Source organism: Parus major, chromosome 4 (assembly GCF_001522545.3).
Source record: "Parus major isolate Abel chromosome 4, Parus_major1.1, whole genome shotgun sequence".
NCBI classification, from domain to species: domain Eukaryota; kingdom Metazoa; phylum Chordata; class Aves; order Passeriformes; family Paridae; genus Parus; species Parus major.
Window position 1 is genome coordinate 28,772,361 of NC_031771.1, and position 17,098 is coordinate 28,789,458.

Here is a 17,098-nt window from a genome sequence, read left to right on the forward strand (position 1 = left end):
CCCTTCCTCGTTTTTTACCCCGTATAGCAATGACAGAGGGGACAGCCGGCTGATAGGGATTACTTTTGAGGAGCGTGACAACAGGTGGCCTCCCCGAAGTCACTAGATCCGGCAGATCAAGTCTTTATTTATATTTTTTTTTGGCGTCCGGCTTGCCCACCAGCGGTATCCACGCACAGGGTGCACTGCCGAAGCTGCGCTGATGCGCGTCCCTCGGGACCATGGCGGCAGCCGCTCAGACCTCTCTTTTTTTGTGGTGAAACCCGGCAAAGATGCGTTCCCCGGGGGAGGTTACCGAGGCAGCCGGAGGGGACCCCGGCGGTCGCGACCCCCGGCGACCCGCCCCCCCCTTCCCTCCTCCGGCCCGCCCCGGCCCGCCCCCCGCCGCTCCGCCTCCCCGAGCCGGCAACTTCCCCGTCGCCGAGGCGGGCGCGGAGCCCCCCATCAGCCCGGATGGGAGGAGGAGGAAGAGGAGGGAGGAGGCGACGACGACGGTGCCCGGGGGGATGCGGCGGAGCGGGCCGGCGGGAGGCGTAGAGCCGGCTCGAGAGGGAGCGCCGAGCCCTTGTCGCCGCCGCTGCCACCGGCGGGGCTCGGCCGCCGCCTGCAGCTCCGGGCGGCGGCGCTGCTGAGCCCGCGGTGCCTGCGCGCCGCCGCCTCCCGCTCCTCGCCCAGCGCCCCGGCCGCGCAGCGCCAGGCCGCGGCCGCCCTCCCCCAGCGCCTCCCGGGCGGCGGCGGGAGGCAGCAGGGGCGCGATGGCGTCCTACGTGGATAACAGCTTCCGCCAGGCGGTGATGAAGAACCCGGCGGAGCGGAGCCCCCAGGTAAGCGCCCCTTGCCCGCGGACCCCGCGGCTCCCTCGCACGGCGGAGGGGCCGCCCCGCTGCCCCCGCCCGCCCCGCGCAGCCCCGGCCGGGGCAGCCCGGAGCCCTACGGCCCCGCTCCGGGGCGGCGCGGCCGGGGCTGTCCCCCTCCCTGCTCCCGCCGAGCTCCCCAGCGCCGAATTCCCGGTCGGCAGCTCCCGGGAAGGGAAGGCGCGCATTAACGCGACAACTTTCCTCATACTCCCTAATTCTGGGGGAAGGAGAGGGAGAAACGCCAGCTGGGTTTGTTTTTTGAGGGTTGCTTCCGGTAAAAAGAAAATGAACTTAGAGTATAATTTTTTTGGTGGTGTATTTTTTCTTTTTTCCCTTTTTTTTTTTTTTTCCCCACCGTGTGTGAGTGTGTGTGTTTTGTTATTGCCCCGGAGTACGGGTGGCTCAGGATTTGAATTCAATCCCTACTTTTTACAGAGCTGGCTGGAGCTGGCAGCGCTGTTTCATAATGTAGGGGCTGAGGTCAGTGGTATTCTTGGCAAGTCCTTGCTCTCCAAAGTAGGGTGAAATCCTTACACAATGGCACCAGGCAGGAATTTTTTAGATACCTGCGCCGGGCTCCTGGAGCCCTCTTTGTCAGAGGAGTGTGTGAGTTGAAGCTGTTCGTAAGCGTAGTTGCGCTTAGAGAGGCTGAGAAAGGTTAAGCTGGGGACTGGAGTGCGTACAGAAACATTTTGACTTAACATGACCTGAAAAACAACTAAAGTGAATGAGTTCCTTCTGCTCCCGAACGGTTGCTGCAGTGGCTGTTGCTGCCAACTGTCTAAAGACTAATAAGCTTTACACTGATCCCCACATCAAGCCGCGGTTCAATAGCTAATGATACAAGGAGTTACTTTGCTTGGAGTTGTAATGCCATCTGTCCTATTTTCTAAAGGCTTGTCCTGCTCTCTGAGCAGTCCCTGTGCTCGGGTTTTGGGGAAGAGATGCTGTTACTGATTGTTTTGGCAGGCGTCCGACTGGCTGGTGATGATTTCAAATTGGGGCAAAGAGGAAACCTTGACTTTCGGTCAGCACCCATAAGTCATTCCTCCTACTATAGATACGTCATTGTGGTAATGTTATTTTTATCCCCGTGCTCATGGAATATGTGTGAGAAAATGAAACTTTGCATGGAAAAACATACTGATTGCACAGGCATCGTATGTGGCGTGCCTTTTTGGCAGCTCTATTTTTTAAATTTTTTTTTTCTTTTATGAAAAAAAAAGGAAGCTGCTTCTGGAACATGTTTTTGTGGTGCTAAACTTGTTTCTCTGTCCTTGTTTGACCTTTTCCCAAATGTCTGTTTGCCTTCAGTGCTGGACCCAGCCCTTTAGAGTGTTGTGAAAGCTGAAGGAGGCTGAGTTCTCTCTCCTGGGGAAGACACTCTCCGCAAACTCGTAGCGAGGTCACTTGGACTGGCAGAGGCATAGATTCCAGCTGGGAGAGCCTACCAGTAGTGTCCAGCCTCAGGACATGGTTATCGAAACATGGTGGGGTGTTTGGGAGGAGAGGTGCTGCCAGATGCTCAGAAACCACTAGGTCAGGCTGTGGGGCCACCAGGCTGGGTTTGGGGGATGATGCTTCCGCTGTGGCATGGTCTGTGCCATGTGAACTGTTAAACTTTCTCATATCCTTGCCAGTTGGCCTTGTTGTCCAGGAGGGCTAACAAGGAAACACGAAAAGGCAGAAAGTGAGAAATGACGCAGTGAAGAATCCAGCCCAAATGCAGGGATAAAGCCCAGTGAAGGGCACTGAGCAGAGAGCTAAATTGGGAACACCAGGACTGCGTTAGTGCTGTGAAACTTCCCGAATCAGCACACTGGCAGCCTGCTGTGGCAATCACCACAGGAAAAGAAGCCCACCCTTAAATCCATGAAACTGACACTGGCCCAAAATAATCCACAGATCAGACCAAATATGTGGGAAAGCTAATGTGCTAATGTTAGCAGTGGAAATACTTGAAACTGGTGGTGCCCTCCTGTTGCTGCTAGGGAGACTGGGCTTGCAGCAGAAAACTTGGTAGCTGTTTTTGTAAATTGATTATGTTGAGTTGTCTGTGTTAGTTTTCTGGTTCTCTGTTCAGGAAGCTTGATTTTATTTTACAACAGTATTGGAATTTGAAAGAAATATGCTTATGCATATCATCTTTCATTATTATGTGTAAAGGAAAAAATATATAGAAAGGTACAAAGACCTTGTTTTTCCTTCTTCCCTTAAAGTAACTTATTGTCTCTTTACTTGTATTTTCCTGTCCTTGCTATGCTATCTCCAAAAGATAGATACTTAATTTCGGCCTTTGGAAAGTCACGAGGCTTCTTTAAAGTCAAGAGAGGGTTGGAAGGAGAAAATACATTTATCATATTCATGTCAGTACAGGAAATAGCAAGAGAAGTATGTTGGTAGCATATTTGCTTCTTATTTACGTTAACAAACTCTTTGGGGCTCAGCTTCTCCCAAATCATGATGAGGTAAATATCTGTTTGACATTACTATTCACCCTGGACTGTCAGGGTGCAAATTTGGCACCATGCCTTCACTGCAGGCTCAGAGGAGAGGAGTGACAGAATGATAGCCAGCATGTACAACTTCGAGAAGTAGGTCTGATAAACATTGTTGGAGATGGCAAACTTAACTTGGCATGAACTTTTGTAATGCAGAAATCTCTTGGTAATTTTGGACTGGGATGAATTTTTTTTTCTTCAGTGTAAACAGTGTATTCTGCAGTTGCTTCCATAAATTCATAACTTTATATCTCTTTGGTATATCCTCCTTTACAGAGTGTTCCTGAATTTTGTAACTCACAACTCAATATTCTGTTGGCCAAAGAAAATGAAAAAGGAAAGGATATATATGTGGCCTGCACTCTAACATGCCTGTTGTGTAACTCTTCTCTTTAATTGATGTATTAAACGATTCATTTTCTCTTTGAAGACTTGAACTAGGAAGTTAATTTAACTGCTTTGGGGAATCTAGCTTTTAAATGTTCATAAATTACAAATGGTTTTATGCCCTTAAGCTGTGAGTAATAGCAATCTAGTTTTTTTCTCTCCTAACGTCCTCTTGCGTGGACTGTTACAGCTTTAAGTCTTTACAAAACAAATTCTTTTTGGCATCATAGGCCATTTTAGAAAGCGTGCAGTTTTATACTGGTGTAGCGTGGTCTGAAAAAATAGGACTGTTTTTGTTTTCAAACAAGAGAAACTGAGCCCTGATCTTTCTTTATCCTAACAACTCATTTGCATGGCATGGTATGTGAATAGTTAGTTGCTTCAGAAACTCTGCATACTGTTCGCTGTTTTTATGCCATGTGGTGATGTCTGCAGGAAGAAATTTTTTGAATGTATGCCTTATATATGTTAGATGCCTAAGGTTTGTTTCTGGAAACTGCTGGTGCGGTACATGATGGCAGTTCAACACGGCAGTAATGAAGAGCAGAGATACAACAGCATCGGACCAGAGCGGAGGAGAGAGCTGTACAGTAGCCCTTAGTTTGATACTAATGCGTCATTTAATGTCAGAAGACATCTAAACAGGATGCTGTTGTTAAGTAGATACTCCCTTCTTGAACACTTGAGAGGAAAAGTGCTTTAATCATAGGATGTACCTATGCTTTTTCCAAATAAACTTTCAGCTTGTTCCTCAGTTGTGTTATTTTTATACTTGTAACCAGTGATAGCATGATTGTGTGCAATCTTCAGATAAGCCAGAAATGAACATCATCTTCTTGCCACAGTGATCTGTTAATAAATAAATACAAGGCTGTGTAGTTTAATGGGATCAGAGAAACTAAGCATTTTATATGTGAGTCTAGCAAAAGAATATTTAGTCTTTAAATTTGAGCTGATCGTGTGTCTGTATATCAAATGCATGAGAAGACTAAAATGATCTTTTTCAGAAGAGCTTATCTGAGATTTCTTTCCTTTGAGAAATAAAAATATTTTGGAGCTTGAGTTTTGCTTTCAGATTTTCTTCACTGTCAGCATGCTACTCTGTTGCCATCTTTTTGAGGTGAGCATTTACAGAGGAGGATAACCCCTGTTATCAGGCTGCTAACAGCAATATAATGCTGAGAACTGATTCTGTTGCTAAATTCTTCTGCTGGTTTTTGGTAGTCCTGAGGAGCAAAGGACTGTGCCTGGTATTTGGTTGTTTTGCATTGATATAGTGGTCTTTCCATAATGCATCTCAGGACTTTGTTACGTGGTTATTCATGAGCAGCCTTACTTTGGCAAGGCTGGATGTTCTGTCTCTTTCTGGGGAGCCCATTTGGCCAATAAAATTAGGGTCCTAACTGTGCTTCCCATGGTGGTATTCAGGCTTTCTGCTGACTGCAGTGACTAATTCTGAAGTGGGGTCATGAGCCTGCTATGTTTTGTGTTAACATTGGGACCATCGTTAGTAACACAGCTTAATGAAAAAAGGTTGTTGCTGGCTCTTGATCTGGGCTTCTCTCTTGCTCAGCAGTGGACTTCACTGCCATCATAAAGTCAGCTGTAAACGTAGTTGGTCTGAACCAAAAAAAAAAACCCCAACAAACCTCTAGATGCTGTAGGGTTTTGGAAACTTGTTCAAAATAGTTAATATGCCCTGAACGTGTCTGAAAAACTGTAGGTTAAGTGGTGCTTTGTGGCTCTTGGGCTGTAAGTAGGGGGGTGGATACAGATGAAATGAGTTAAAATAGACTAATGTATCTAGAGACCTTTAACCATAGGGATTTTTCCTGCTGTGTTTCGGCACTTAACTGAGAGCATAAAAACCAATCAAACTATTGGGAAAAAGTGATACCTTTACCTGACAAAGCAACTATTTGACTATTTGTTTAGTGCAGAAATAACACCAGAGAATGTATTTTGGAAGTAAGTGTACTTTTTTTTTCTCTTAATGTTTTTCTTAAACCAGTGTTACTATGCAGCATTATTTCATGCCCAACAAACTTATTTGTATGAATATATCTTTTTGTGGCTGATAAGTAAAGCTGAAAATCCTTGCATAGCTCAGATTTTCTTGTGAACTCTCTAATCTCAGTCTGTTGAAACAGCCCTGGAATGTTTGATTCTGAACTTGCAGTGTCAATTTTCATGTCATTTTCAAAGCTAAGGGTATGTACAGCAATGGGCTGCTTAGTATCCTGTTTGTTTTGAAAGAGACTGTGCTTATTTCCCAGTCTTTCTAATGGGCGTGTTCGTGTCTGTATTTTCCCATAGCCATTCACATCTTCATGGCCAAGAGCTTTGAGAATGGCAGGAGTATTGACTTTTTAATTTATTTTGCAGTAGTTCTCCCCTGTCATAGGGCTAGTACTTTCTGCATTAGTAGGTTTCTGTGTCTTTTAATGATAGGCATTTTGCCGACACATGCCTCTGTATGATCAGGAAACCTTCACCTATAGCATAGAAATAGCTGAGTAGAAGCCTTATCCTAAACACTTGTGTGCTTTCTCATTGCATCAGAAGATTGCAGCTCGGTTAGCTGTACGTATCCGAGCCGGTTTGAAACTGGGAAAGTGAGTGAGGGTTTAACTCTAGCGCCGATAAGCTCTGAGCAATTTCCTACTTGATTAATTATCTGTTTGGTAGAGTTTGCTTTTGATTTCTGCCCTGCAATAGCTGCAGAAGTGTTTGTCTGCCCTGGGTTTGGGCTGAGTGTGTTCCTGTGAGCAGGATTTTGTCAGCCTTTGTGGACACAGTCTCTTTCCTGCACTTAAAATTGGGAGCCTTTCCATGGCATTCTTGCCTAGGACATGTACTGAAGTGAGCAGTGCTGGGTCCAAAGCCCAGGGATCTTCTGCTCAGTCCAAGCTTGTTTTGTCCACTTTCTTCCTGAGGTTCTGTTCAGACATCAGGGCATGTGTCTTTACCCTCCGTGATGCCGAAGGGCTGGGACCCTCCTACCCATCCTCACCCACCCCACTGGTGTGTGGGGTGTAGCGCGTGGTGCTGCAGGGGAGGATTTGGTGGAGGAGGATTATGGTAAAGCAAGACTTGCCGTGGATAGGCTTGCTCTTCTGCCAAAACTAGTAACAAGCAAAATCATCTCTTGGGCTTCTGAGACCAAAAGGACTGATTGCTCTTGGGTGTTAAAGTGTAGGTCAGCAAAAGTAAGTGACACGCAAGCATCTTTCCAGGATCATGTTTTTCCTTAGTGAGAAGTTGGAATGTTTATTCACAGAGAATCCTTGGTACCTGAGGGGGGAAAAAAAAAAGATAATCTAAGTGTAACCTCTAAAGATGATTCATTTATTTTACGCTTATTACAATATCCTTTAGCTAAGGTTTTTTTGGTAAGTTATTGTTTCTTGTTTTTCCATTGTTTTAAGAAGCCTCCATGCGTAAAAGTTTTTAAAAGTCTATACTTATGCAAATTACTGAGTAGTAACTACTAGCAGTAGCAATTCATTCTATTCAACTACTGATCTTACTGATTTTAATATTTTTTTTCTCTAAATCAGAATGTTGCTACTTAATCTGTTAGCATGTTTCAAGAATAACTATATGTACACTGAACAGTCATTGTAAGAACTTTGACTTCCTCATTGAGGGTTTTTTGTATCCTCATGAGAAAATATATTTTGGCTTGTGTTTTGGGAACTTTCCCACAGTAGGAGATCTAATTTTTGCGAGGTATTGTTTGGGAATTCAAAAGGAGCACTGGCAGAAAGATAGCTCTACAAAGATGCTTTGTGAAGGGCAGCTGAGCCTGCGTGCCTTGCTTGCTGCAGCCAGTGTTGCAGATTTAATTTGCTGGGTATATTTTGCATGAAGGGGTGTATTTGAATAAGTCTCAAAATGGAAGTGGTGCTCTGCTTCCCTTTTTCTGAAGTTGGTGAAGTTGACCACTTTTCTTGACAAGGGAGAGAGAGGAGCCCTACTGCAGTGCTGTTCTTACAGCTTTGTTTGCAGTTAAAATTAGCTGTTTGTTCTCTCTGGGTATCTCTGTTACACCCATAGAGCTGTAGATGTGTTTCTTTGTGTGTGTCTGTCTTGTCTGACCTGAGTAAGAGTGATTAAATATTTGATTTAGAGCAGTTCTAAGGAATTCTACTCAACAATAAAGAGCAGCATGTATATCATTACCTGAGCAAAACACCGAAGGAATAAGAAAAAATTAAAATATTTGAATGTTTTTAGAGGGGAGAAAAAAGGGCATGAGTTTGCTTTTCAAAACTGATAAAAATTGAGGAAATATTCTGATAATAATATTTATGTGGAGAGCACGATTTTCTGGTTTTTCTCTTATTTGTGTGTATTCTGATAAACACGAACAAAGCAATGAAACAGCATCTTGTGTCAGTGTAGATTACCTGAGAATGGGTATTAAGTTTCATGAAAGACACATTCGTGGAGCATGCCTGTTATTGACTGTCTTTACTGAGCTGTTTGTTTCAGTTTGCTTGCTTTTTGTATGTTTTAAAGTTAAAATAAACTTTGCTTAATGAGATCATTTATTATGTAGTCGTTTTGGGCTTCTAAAAGGGAAGGTGGTTCCCATTACCCGTGGATTGTTTGCTTAGTAGTTTGTTGTTTTGTTTTTTAGATTATCTTTGTTCTTATATTTTTAGATTATCTTAGTTCTGTATTGTTAGGGATACTGGTGTCTTCTCATCTTTATTTTACTGTTACTATAGTTGGGGAAAAAATATTGATGCAGCCTTTTCCATGTGAAATTAGTCATTAACACTTTTTTGCCCTGTTACACAAAAAATAACTCAAAACTTGGAAGGGTGAGAAAGAATGTTACACAGATGTGGTTTGTAAGCAGTTGATGGGAAAACAAGACTGTTTTCCACCAATATCTGCTTGAGGTTTGACTTGCTGAAATCAAAGGCTCAATCTTTTGTGGTACATCGTATTGCTTTAGCAGCAAAGCTAGTTGTAGTGGATTGATGCTGGCTGGATGCCAGGCACCCACCGAAGCTGCTCACTCACTTCTTTTCCCATGCTGATGTTCTCTGCTGCCTCATTCCTGCCCGTCCAGCTGTTTGTGAGGCTACTGTAAACACAGGATAATGGTATGATCTTGTAGCTGAACAGAAGAAAAGGATCTTACTTTTGAGAGATTGTGTAGTAGGGTTTTTGCTTTCTAAAAAAAGCAAAACTAGACTCAGTCTAGTTTAGATTGTGGCTTCAAATGTTTGTGTTGGTGCAGCTGAAGGTGTGAAGACCTGTGATACAAGAGATTGAAAATAAGTTTTTATGGTTGTGTGTAGGAACCTTTGAAATAGCTTAACCTCTCCCAGAGAGTATATGGTACTCCATTTCCAATCACTGTCTAGAAGTATAAAAAAAAGTAAACTGGATGTAATGTTATGACATTATTTAGTCTTGATGAATTTCCTAAAATAAGACTTGTTTTTAACTTAAGGGGCATGGGTGTGAGATGCTTCTTGACAGAGATCTTCTATTTTTGTTAGTTCTGAAGATTAGCATCAAAAGAAACCTTTGTAGGAAGTTTCTTGCTGTAAGTTTTTTTTCCCCAGTGGAATATAGCAATGTAAGAAGCCTGGGTTTTAATGCTACCTTTGCATTCACTGAATTGGGTAGGGAAGATGCTAAGGCCTGGGCTTTGGGGTTTTTTTGTGTTGTTATACTGAATCTTATCTGTATTTAGATTGGCTTGTTGTATAGTAGTTGAAAATAGGATGCTGGTGGGCTTTTTTCCTGGGGGCAAAACAAAGAAGTGACACCTAATTTTATTGGCATGCAACTTAAAAGACGTACACCTTTTTTCCATTTGGTATGTGAAGTCTATTGGGACATACCTAAATTATGTACCCTCTATTGTTTTTGTTTTGACTTTGAGGTAAGTGCTTAATCTTGTCAGGAAACCATTCCCCCGCCCGAACAGAACATTTCCTCAAAATACATGACCTTGCTGAAATCAGTTAGACATTGCCTTGTGTGAGTGGCCAGCACTGATTTGAATGGCTCTGCAGAGTTTTGTTATTTGTCAGAAGGCATGTCAGAATACACAGCATACATGGCAGTAAATATTTAGATACATTTTGAACTGAGAGAGAGAGGCTTGTCTGTGCAGCATTACAGACTTCTTTTGTCCCTTGCCAGTGGTGCTGTGGGTGTTCAAAGTGAATTCCCTCGCCAGTGCTGTAGGACAGGCAGGCGCTGCCAGAACACAGCACCCTACTGCTGACTTCTACTTGGGTGCAGTAGCTCAGGCAGCTTTTAAAGGTGCCATACCTATAGTAATAAAAAAAGATGGACTTTGTTTAGTCCATCAATACCTATGTCAGTATTCCAAAGTCGTGGCATTTTATTGTGTTTCATGTATGATGGTGCTTTATGTAGAAGTAGCTTTGAGCTTTATATGCTATCACTTGCAAAATTAAAATGTAGTTGTTCTTATCTCTTGATCTCAACTCGTGGTCTTTACCTTTTGTCCCTCCGATTCCCCTTTCCATCGTGCTGCAGGGGAAGGGAAGGGGAGAGTGAGTAAGCGCCATGTGTTATGGAATGTTTCCGTAAGAACGCTAAATTGGGTAATACTGTTCCTAAACCACAACGCGAGTTCTCCCTGTGGAATTCTTCTTCAACTCTGGAGGAACTGCAGTTTCCAAGAAGAGTCAAAAACTGGAAGAAAAAAAAGCAGGTGCTGGATGCTGCTGAAGCAGAATGTCTGCAAAGGTGTATAACGTGGTTGGGCTTTTATCCCAGTTGCTAAATTCATAACAAAATGCTGAAAGCTGAAGTGATGTAGTTGATCATGATGGATTTGATGATTTCCTGTTGAGGGTGGCTAATACCTGGCAGTTTCACCAGTGAAGGCAGCTTGAAATTGTATCATTGAGTGAAATTATATTATCTTAAGAAGAACAAATAAATGGGAGTGTAGTTCATAGACATGCTCTGAGTATGAAACAAGAAATAAGATTTTGCACTGGTTAATGATGAGTGGTGTTCAGGTGCTGTCTCCCTTTAAACTCAATTAGTGCAGTAACTAAGTAGCTTGAATATATTCACTGCTAAAGTGCTGGTGAGCAGATGGTAAACACAGTGAGGCAGTTTTCACTCTGAGTTACAGGAAAGTAGTTGTGGGGGTCTCAGTCTGAGTTGCATTTTGTGTTCTCCATTGATCCTATGCTACACGTAGCTGCATAGTGCATTGGATTTGTTGGGGGTCTTCAGTGGATTTGTTACAGAGATGCACAAAGCACAAAAGGTCAGATGTCTGTGTGAGTTGCCTGCAGTGGTCTGCTCTGAAGACTGAAGTATTTCACGTGTGCCATGGATATGGAAACAGAAGTGGCTCCGCCAGCTACATGCTGACCAGGAACAGGCGCTTGCTGGAACGAGAGTAATTGAGCTTCAGTCCTTGTCACGGCTTCTCCCTTACTGCTGAAAGCTGCTAATTAGCGCCAATGACTTGTTTTAATTCAAGATGACTTTGTTGGAAGATGCCAACTCCTTGGTCGTAGGCCACTGAACAACTATCAGATGGCAGCACAATTCCAGCTCAGCTGCTAGAAATGGCTCGAGGTAACAGTGCCAAGGGAAGGGTGATAGTTGTTTTAGTGCTATTGTAGGTGTTTGCCAAGGTGGAAGAGAGGAGTATGTTCCATCTCTGCTGTATTTTAGACTGCCATTTATTTTAGTGCTATTAGCTTGTATTTTACTAGACTGAGTATTGATAGATAGCTGGTCTCCACTAGTCCTAAATCCTCTTTAAGAGTCTTATTAAACTCTTTAATTAAAGATGACTTCTAGAGGAATATCACTTCAGTAATTGAAAAACTTCTAGACTATAGGATATTGCTGGAAAATGTGATCGACGCAATGCTTGACACAAAGGGGACGAAACACTCTGTTAGCTTTGTAAAATGGTTCTAAGAACCCAAAACAAGGAAAATTGAGTTTTGTGGTAGGATACTTCTTCCTGGAGTATGTTTCAGAATTCTCAGGCAAACTGAATCCTTCTCCCTTCTCATAGTCATTCATTGTATCTAGCCTTGGGCTACGGTTTAACCTCTGCATTGTTAATTTGATATCCTGTAATTTTTCCCTTTCTAAACTCCTGTTGGAGCGCTTTTTGAATTTCGTGCCTTAGTCATTTCATCAGGTATTTTTCTTACTAGGTGAGCACTTAGAGCAGGGTGATTTGGCTAATAATTTCTTTCACATTTATTTATTTCTGAGTGGGAAAGAAACTCACCTTTATTTATAAATTGCAATACAGTGTGTCTTATACATGTTATTTTTCACTTCTGAAACAAAATGTACAAATATTTTGAGTCTGTCATCATTGTAATTGTTATATATCAGATTTCTACCTTTACCAGGTTTGATAAGCAAACACTGCTGTTTAAGGTCTAATGTTCTTATGTGAATGAATATTTTATGTGAATTTAAAAGTGAAGAGAAAATAATGGCACTTTCTTACAATCCATCTTGGCTTGATAGTAAACGAACATATAGCCATGACGAAAGTAACACAGTTTATAGTGACACAGCCTACATAAATCCAGTTGGATTTGCTGTTGATGTTGGCCCTCGTTCCAGCATGTGAGTTACCTTACATTTCTTTTGAACAAAGGAGGTCTGTCTGAAACAGGTGCTCTAATGGTTACCCCGGCCTTCATAAATAGCTTTTAGGTGAAGTATTACTTCTGTTAACCATGAGTAACTTCACAAGGCACCTTGGTTTACTGCATGAGGTTTCCATTTTATATTAAAAAAAAACCCCATGGCCACAGCTTCGTGGTATTTGGTGCCTCATAACTCGCTGTTTATTTTTAGAGCACACTTATCACAATTTGTCAGCCAAATATTGGCCTGTCCTCTCTGCTATTAGATAGCTGCTGAAATGCCATTCTCAAGATAACTTCACTTACTCTGGTTGTTCCAGGGTAATCTTAGTTTCAAAAGGAAATAATCTAAAACTTGCCAACTCTGCAGAACACGTAAAATAGTAGGAGACGTGTATATTAAGTATAGCAACCATATCATAATGTGTTAAACTTAGTGTGACTTAATGGTTTTGAGTGTCTGTGGTAAGTTGCCTGAGTGTGTTGAAAAGTTTGAATGTTACTTATGAACGCTAGTGAAGAATATTTCTAAATTGGTTGTAAAATGAGCCAGGAGATAATGAAGAAATAGCTGGGCCCAGTCTCTAGGCTGGTAAGTCATGGCTGCTTGCACACTGTGTATTGCTTTAGGAAAACTGTGTCACAGTTTCTTTTAAGGAGAAAGGAAAGTTCTGCTTTAAACAAGTGACATTTGATATCTTACTTGATTTCTTTTCCTGTTTCTTCTATTTATAGATGTCTTCAGTTTGGGATTTATCTGAAAGCTAAGGTCAGGAAGTGCCTTCCTCCAGAAATGCTACTTGTTGTGGTTTTCTGGCATGTCCTGTCCCCTCTCCTTCCCAAAAGGAACTGTACAGAAAGTATTTTTCCACAATGAAACACAGATCCTCAGCTCTGCAGTATCATGCTGTGACTCTGGCATACACTGGTTCACCTTGAAACTTTTAAAAAGCATTTCTTTGTGTACACGACACGTGACTGATTAAAACACAAAAGACAGTAACCAATTTCAGTTATTTCTCATTTTAATAGAGTCTACATGTGCCATGGGATGTGGAGGCAGAGGAACATAGGCTGTATCCTATTTGGTAGGACTCATTTCCCATTTAGACTTTCAGATGACCTTAATGACTTTGTTTCACATAGGGATACATTTATGTTTGGGGGAGATGCTCATCTGTTCCATGCTTCTACAATCCATGTAAGGTCTTGGAGGATCTTAAATAGGAAAGGTCTCTCCCACCTTGAAGGTCATGAAAAAAACAAGCTTTAAGATCATTAAACATGTACTTTTTTGTGAGTTCTGGTGTATGAAAGTGGTTCTCCCCAGTTTACAAACAAAAGGCTTAACCACTTAAACTAGTCCTCTGAGAGTACAGCAATCCTGGGGGCAGCAAAGATGTGGGAGTGCAATGAGGGCTTTTGACTAAACTGTTTTTTTCATAGTCAGGGTTCAGTGCAAGGTCTTAAATTCAGGATTGATTTCTCACAAACAGCCCTATTTAGTCATTCAAGTTTGCACTATTGTTTATGCAGCAGTACAACTGAACTTGTATGCTTGTGGTATGACCACTTAGCAAGCATGCAATGTATCTGAGGAATAAATAAGAAATTTAAAATGAAGTTATATTTGAAGACATAATTAAAGTCTTTAACTAAACAAGGGTCACGCACCCAAGTCTTCTTGTGATGTCACCTTTTGAAATTTATTTAAATCTGTGTAACTTATTGAAACCTCTGATGGTAGATAACTCCTTTTTGGAATATGGGTTTGACAGTATGTTATATAGTCTGTAATGACTATTTTGTTATCTGACACTGTTTTTATATTGTTCTGTACTTCTGTATCCAGTATACTACATTTAGAATTAAGACTGTCAGCACTAGCTGCATATTTTGTTTAACTTAATATTTGTGTATCTGTTTTTTTTTGTAACTTTTTATAATGGACCTGATTAATTCAGTACTTTGCACTTGCTTTAGGAGACTTTGCAATGTGTTGCCTTGAGCAGGTCTCAGGAAAACAAACAGTGAGTTTGATTGTTACTGTTAAACAGTCTCATCCTTGGTGTGCTGTGCCCACTTGAAAGAGGCTTATGAAGCCAGCTCTGTATGTCTTAAAGTTTTTGTAGCTGTTGAAATTCAAAGTACTGAACAGAATGTTCTAAATTTATTCTAAAAAGTAGTGTGTCATTTCTTAGGAAACAGCCACAAAGAAAGTATTTTTCTGTGTTGATACTGTTCTTAACCTTTCTGGTGCCCTGATAACTGACATATCAGTTTTTAATTCTGTATTTAACTAACAGAAGGGATAAAACCCCCAGTGTCGTATGAGTTCCAGTAATCAGAGGTTTTGTGAACTAGTGGACCTGTTCCTTGTTTTTTTTGTCCAAAATATTCTGTAGACTCTGCTGACAGAGAATAACTTCTTGTTTTTACAACTTTTCTTTTGCTTTCAATTAGTCACCATAATAATTAGGCTGTTTACATGTTTTTCTTATATGTGTAGCACATGTGTTGTGTGCTAAAGGTGATCCCTTTTGAATCTGCTACTCAGTTTCTTAGTTTAGTATCGACTGTCTAAAACATCAGAATGGACATTTGTCTTTCAAGATGGATATGTGTTTTTTTGTGTTGTTTTTTTTTTTCCCCCAGAAGAAAATGACAAAATAGTGTCTGTAAGGAGTGAAGAATGACAAAGTAGTGTCTGTAGATGATCTATGACCACCTCCAGTGACAGAGCATCAGACGTGGTGGTCTGCAGGCAGCACCATGGTGCTCAGCAGTAGCTCCTTGGTGTTGAGTCATTTCAGCAAATTCCAGCTCTAAGGATAGCATGGCCCTGCAATGCCTGCATTGCAGCTGCTCTGAAAGGATAACCTGCTCAGAGTACACTTACAAAACTTGGAGATGCTGCAATCATGAGTCATTTAGAAAATTTTAGTTAGGAGCCTGCTGTTCAGGGAAAAACACTCACATGCAGTAGCTTTTCCAATAGATTCCAACTTAATTCATTTATAAATTCTTTACTTTGACAGTATTAAAAGGAAACTATTCCTGGGGGATTAATTTACCATTTTAATTAATCATCTCAAGAGAAGATCTTCTGTGAAGATCTTGCTAAAGGTTTTTCCTGTAATTAAAAAACTCCAAACTAACCAACCAACAAACAAAAAAGGGAAAAGAAGAAAAACCACAAAAGATGTGTGTAAATAGGTGATCTGTGAGACCACCTGCTAACCAGAAAATTGCTTTTTGATCTGAGACAGATAAAGAAAATAGTGAGAATCTTCCAGGTAGGTGTGAGATAGTGACCTGATAAGAATCTAGATACAGTAAAAACGTTGCACTAGTTAACATAACATCCCTCACAGAGTGGGTCATCTTTTGTGTATTTCAGCTTGCATATTATACCACAATCACCCAATTCTTTTTTGAGGACAAGACTTATTTCCTTTCTCCAGCTGAGAATCTCCCAGTTATTATCAACTGTAATTTTAATTTTTTTCCCCCTTGGTTACACTTCTCATTTTTGAAGAATTTACTGTTTTATTCTCTCTGTTCTTCTTATTCTCTTCATTGTTGCAGGCTTTCTGTGTGTGTAACTTTAATTCTGGCTGGTTTGTGCTGCTAGGACTCAGCTTTCTAAAATTGCAACATTATTCAGTTTGGTAATGAACAATGCAAGAAAAATGCTTTAAGGGGTAAAAGGAATTCAGCCTGTCATAAGCACTAAAACGTACTTGCTGCTTATGGACAGATTCCTCCTTCAGCCTAAAAGCTATATGGGATTTATAAATCCCGTGTAGTGTCAAAATCTGAAGGGTGGTTTAGCAATTGCCCTGACATCTCTTAGTATGCTGAAATTAAGAAAAAAACCAAACAACCAAGAAACAAAAAAAAACTTTTTATTTTTTTCTTAGCTTGTTCCTTATTTCTATTTAATCAATAGTTTGTAGTTTACATTTGCTTTTCGTTAAAAAATAAAGTTCCCAGTAACAACAACAACAACACAATTCTGAAATGACATACTTTAGAAATGGTTTCTGATTGTGTTTATATTAAAAAAACCAACTCTATTCAAACATCTGTTTGCACTTGGATAAAATCAAGAAAATGACCTTTCTGTCCTGTGGGGTGTGTGCGGTTTCTTTGGTTTTGTTTTATTTTGCATTGTGAATAAATGTGTTAGGGTAACTGGAACTAACACAGTGACACTGAAGTGGCATTGCTTGGCAGCATGGAATGTTTGAAACAGCAGGAATACGCTCTGTATGTTCAGTTGTGGGGGGTTTTTTGTTATTCTGTTCTCACAATGCTGTCTTCAGTTAGTGTGAGTTACATTAACTATTAATACAGGCCTAATATTTCATAATCATGCTCAGTTTGAACTAATAAAATGTCTTTAACAAAGGAAACAAAACTTCTCCGCTTCATGTAGGAGGACTGTAAAGTACCTTAAATGACTGTAAGAATGAGGATGTACTTTCCAAATCGGTATTTGGAATTGTGGGTTGCAATTTGTCAGTCTTTCCCCATGTCTGGTAAAGATGTAATCTGGAAAATCAGCTGGCATGTAAATTATTCAAATGCCATATTCCAGCTTTAAAAGTACAGGTGGCATCCAAAATCAAGTATTACTAATTTTTACTGGAACTCTGGAGGTATTTAGTTGAATTTCCAAATAGTTTTGAGAAATAAAGCT

General features: G+C 41.1%; 1 protein-coding gene across 9 annotated transcripts in view; it reads left to right on the top strand.

The window, feature by feature from the left end:
- Positions 1 to 681: 681 nt before the first annotated feature.
- The window catches only part of RAPGEF2 (Rap guanine nucleotide exchange factor 2), a 182,912-nt gene continuing 166,495 nt past the window's right edge, over positions 682 to 17,098 (top strand). For 6 of the 9 annotated variants that reach the window (XM_015624558.2, XM_015624562.3, XM_015624560.2 and 3 more), the window contains exon 1: positions 683 to 824. In XM_015624558.2, the coding sequence (XP_015480044.1) occupies positions 756 to 824 (69 nt within the window). In that variant the 5' untranslated portion in view covers positions 683 to 755. Of the gene's footprint in view, positions 825 to 6,935; positions 6,955 to 17,098 lie in introns of those variants that run through there. The other 3 variants (XM_015624561.2, XM_015624568.2, XM_015624565.3) reach the window with 2 other exon arrangements.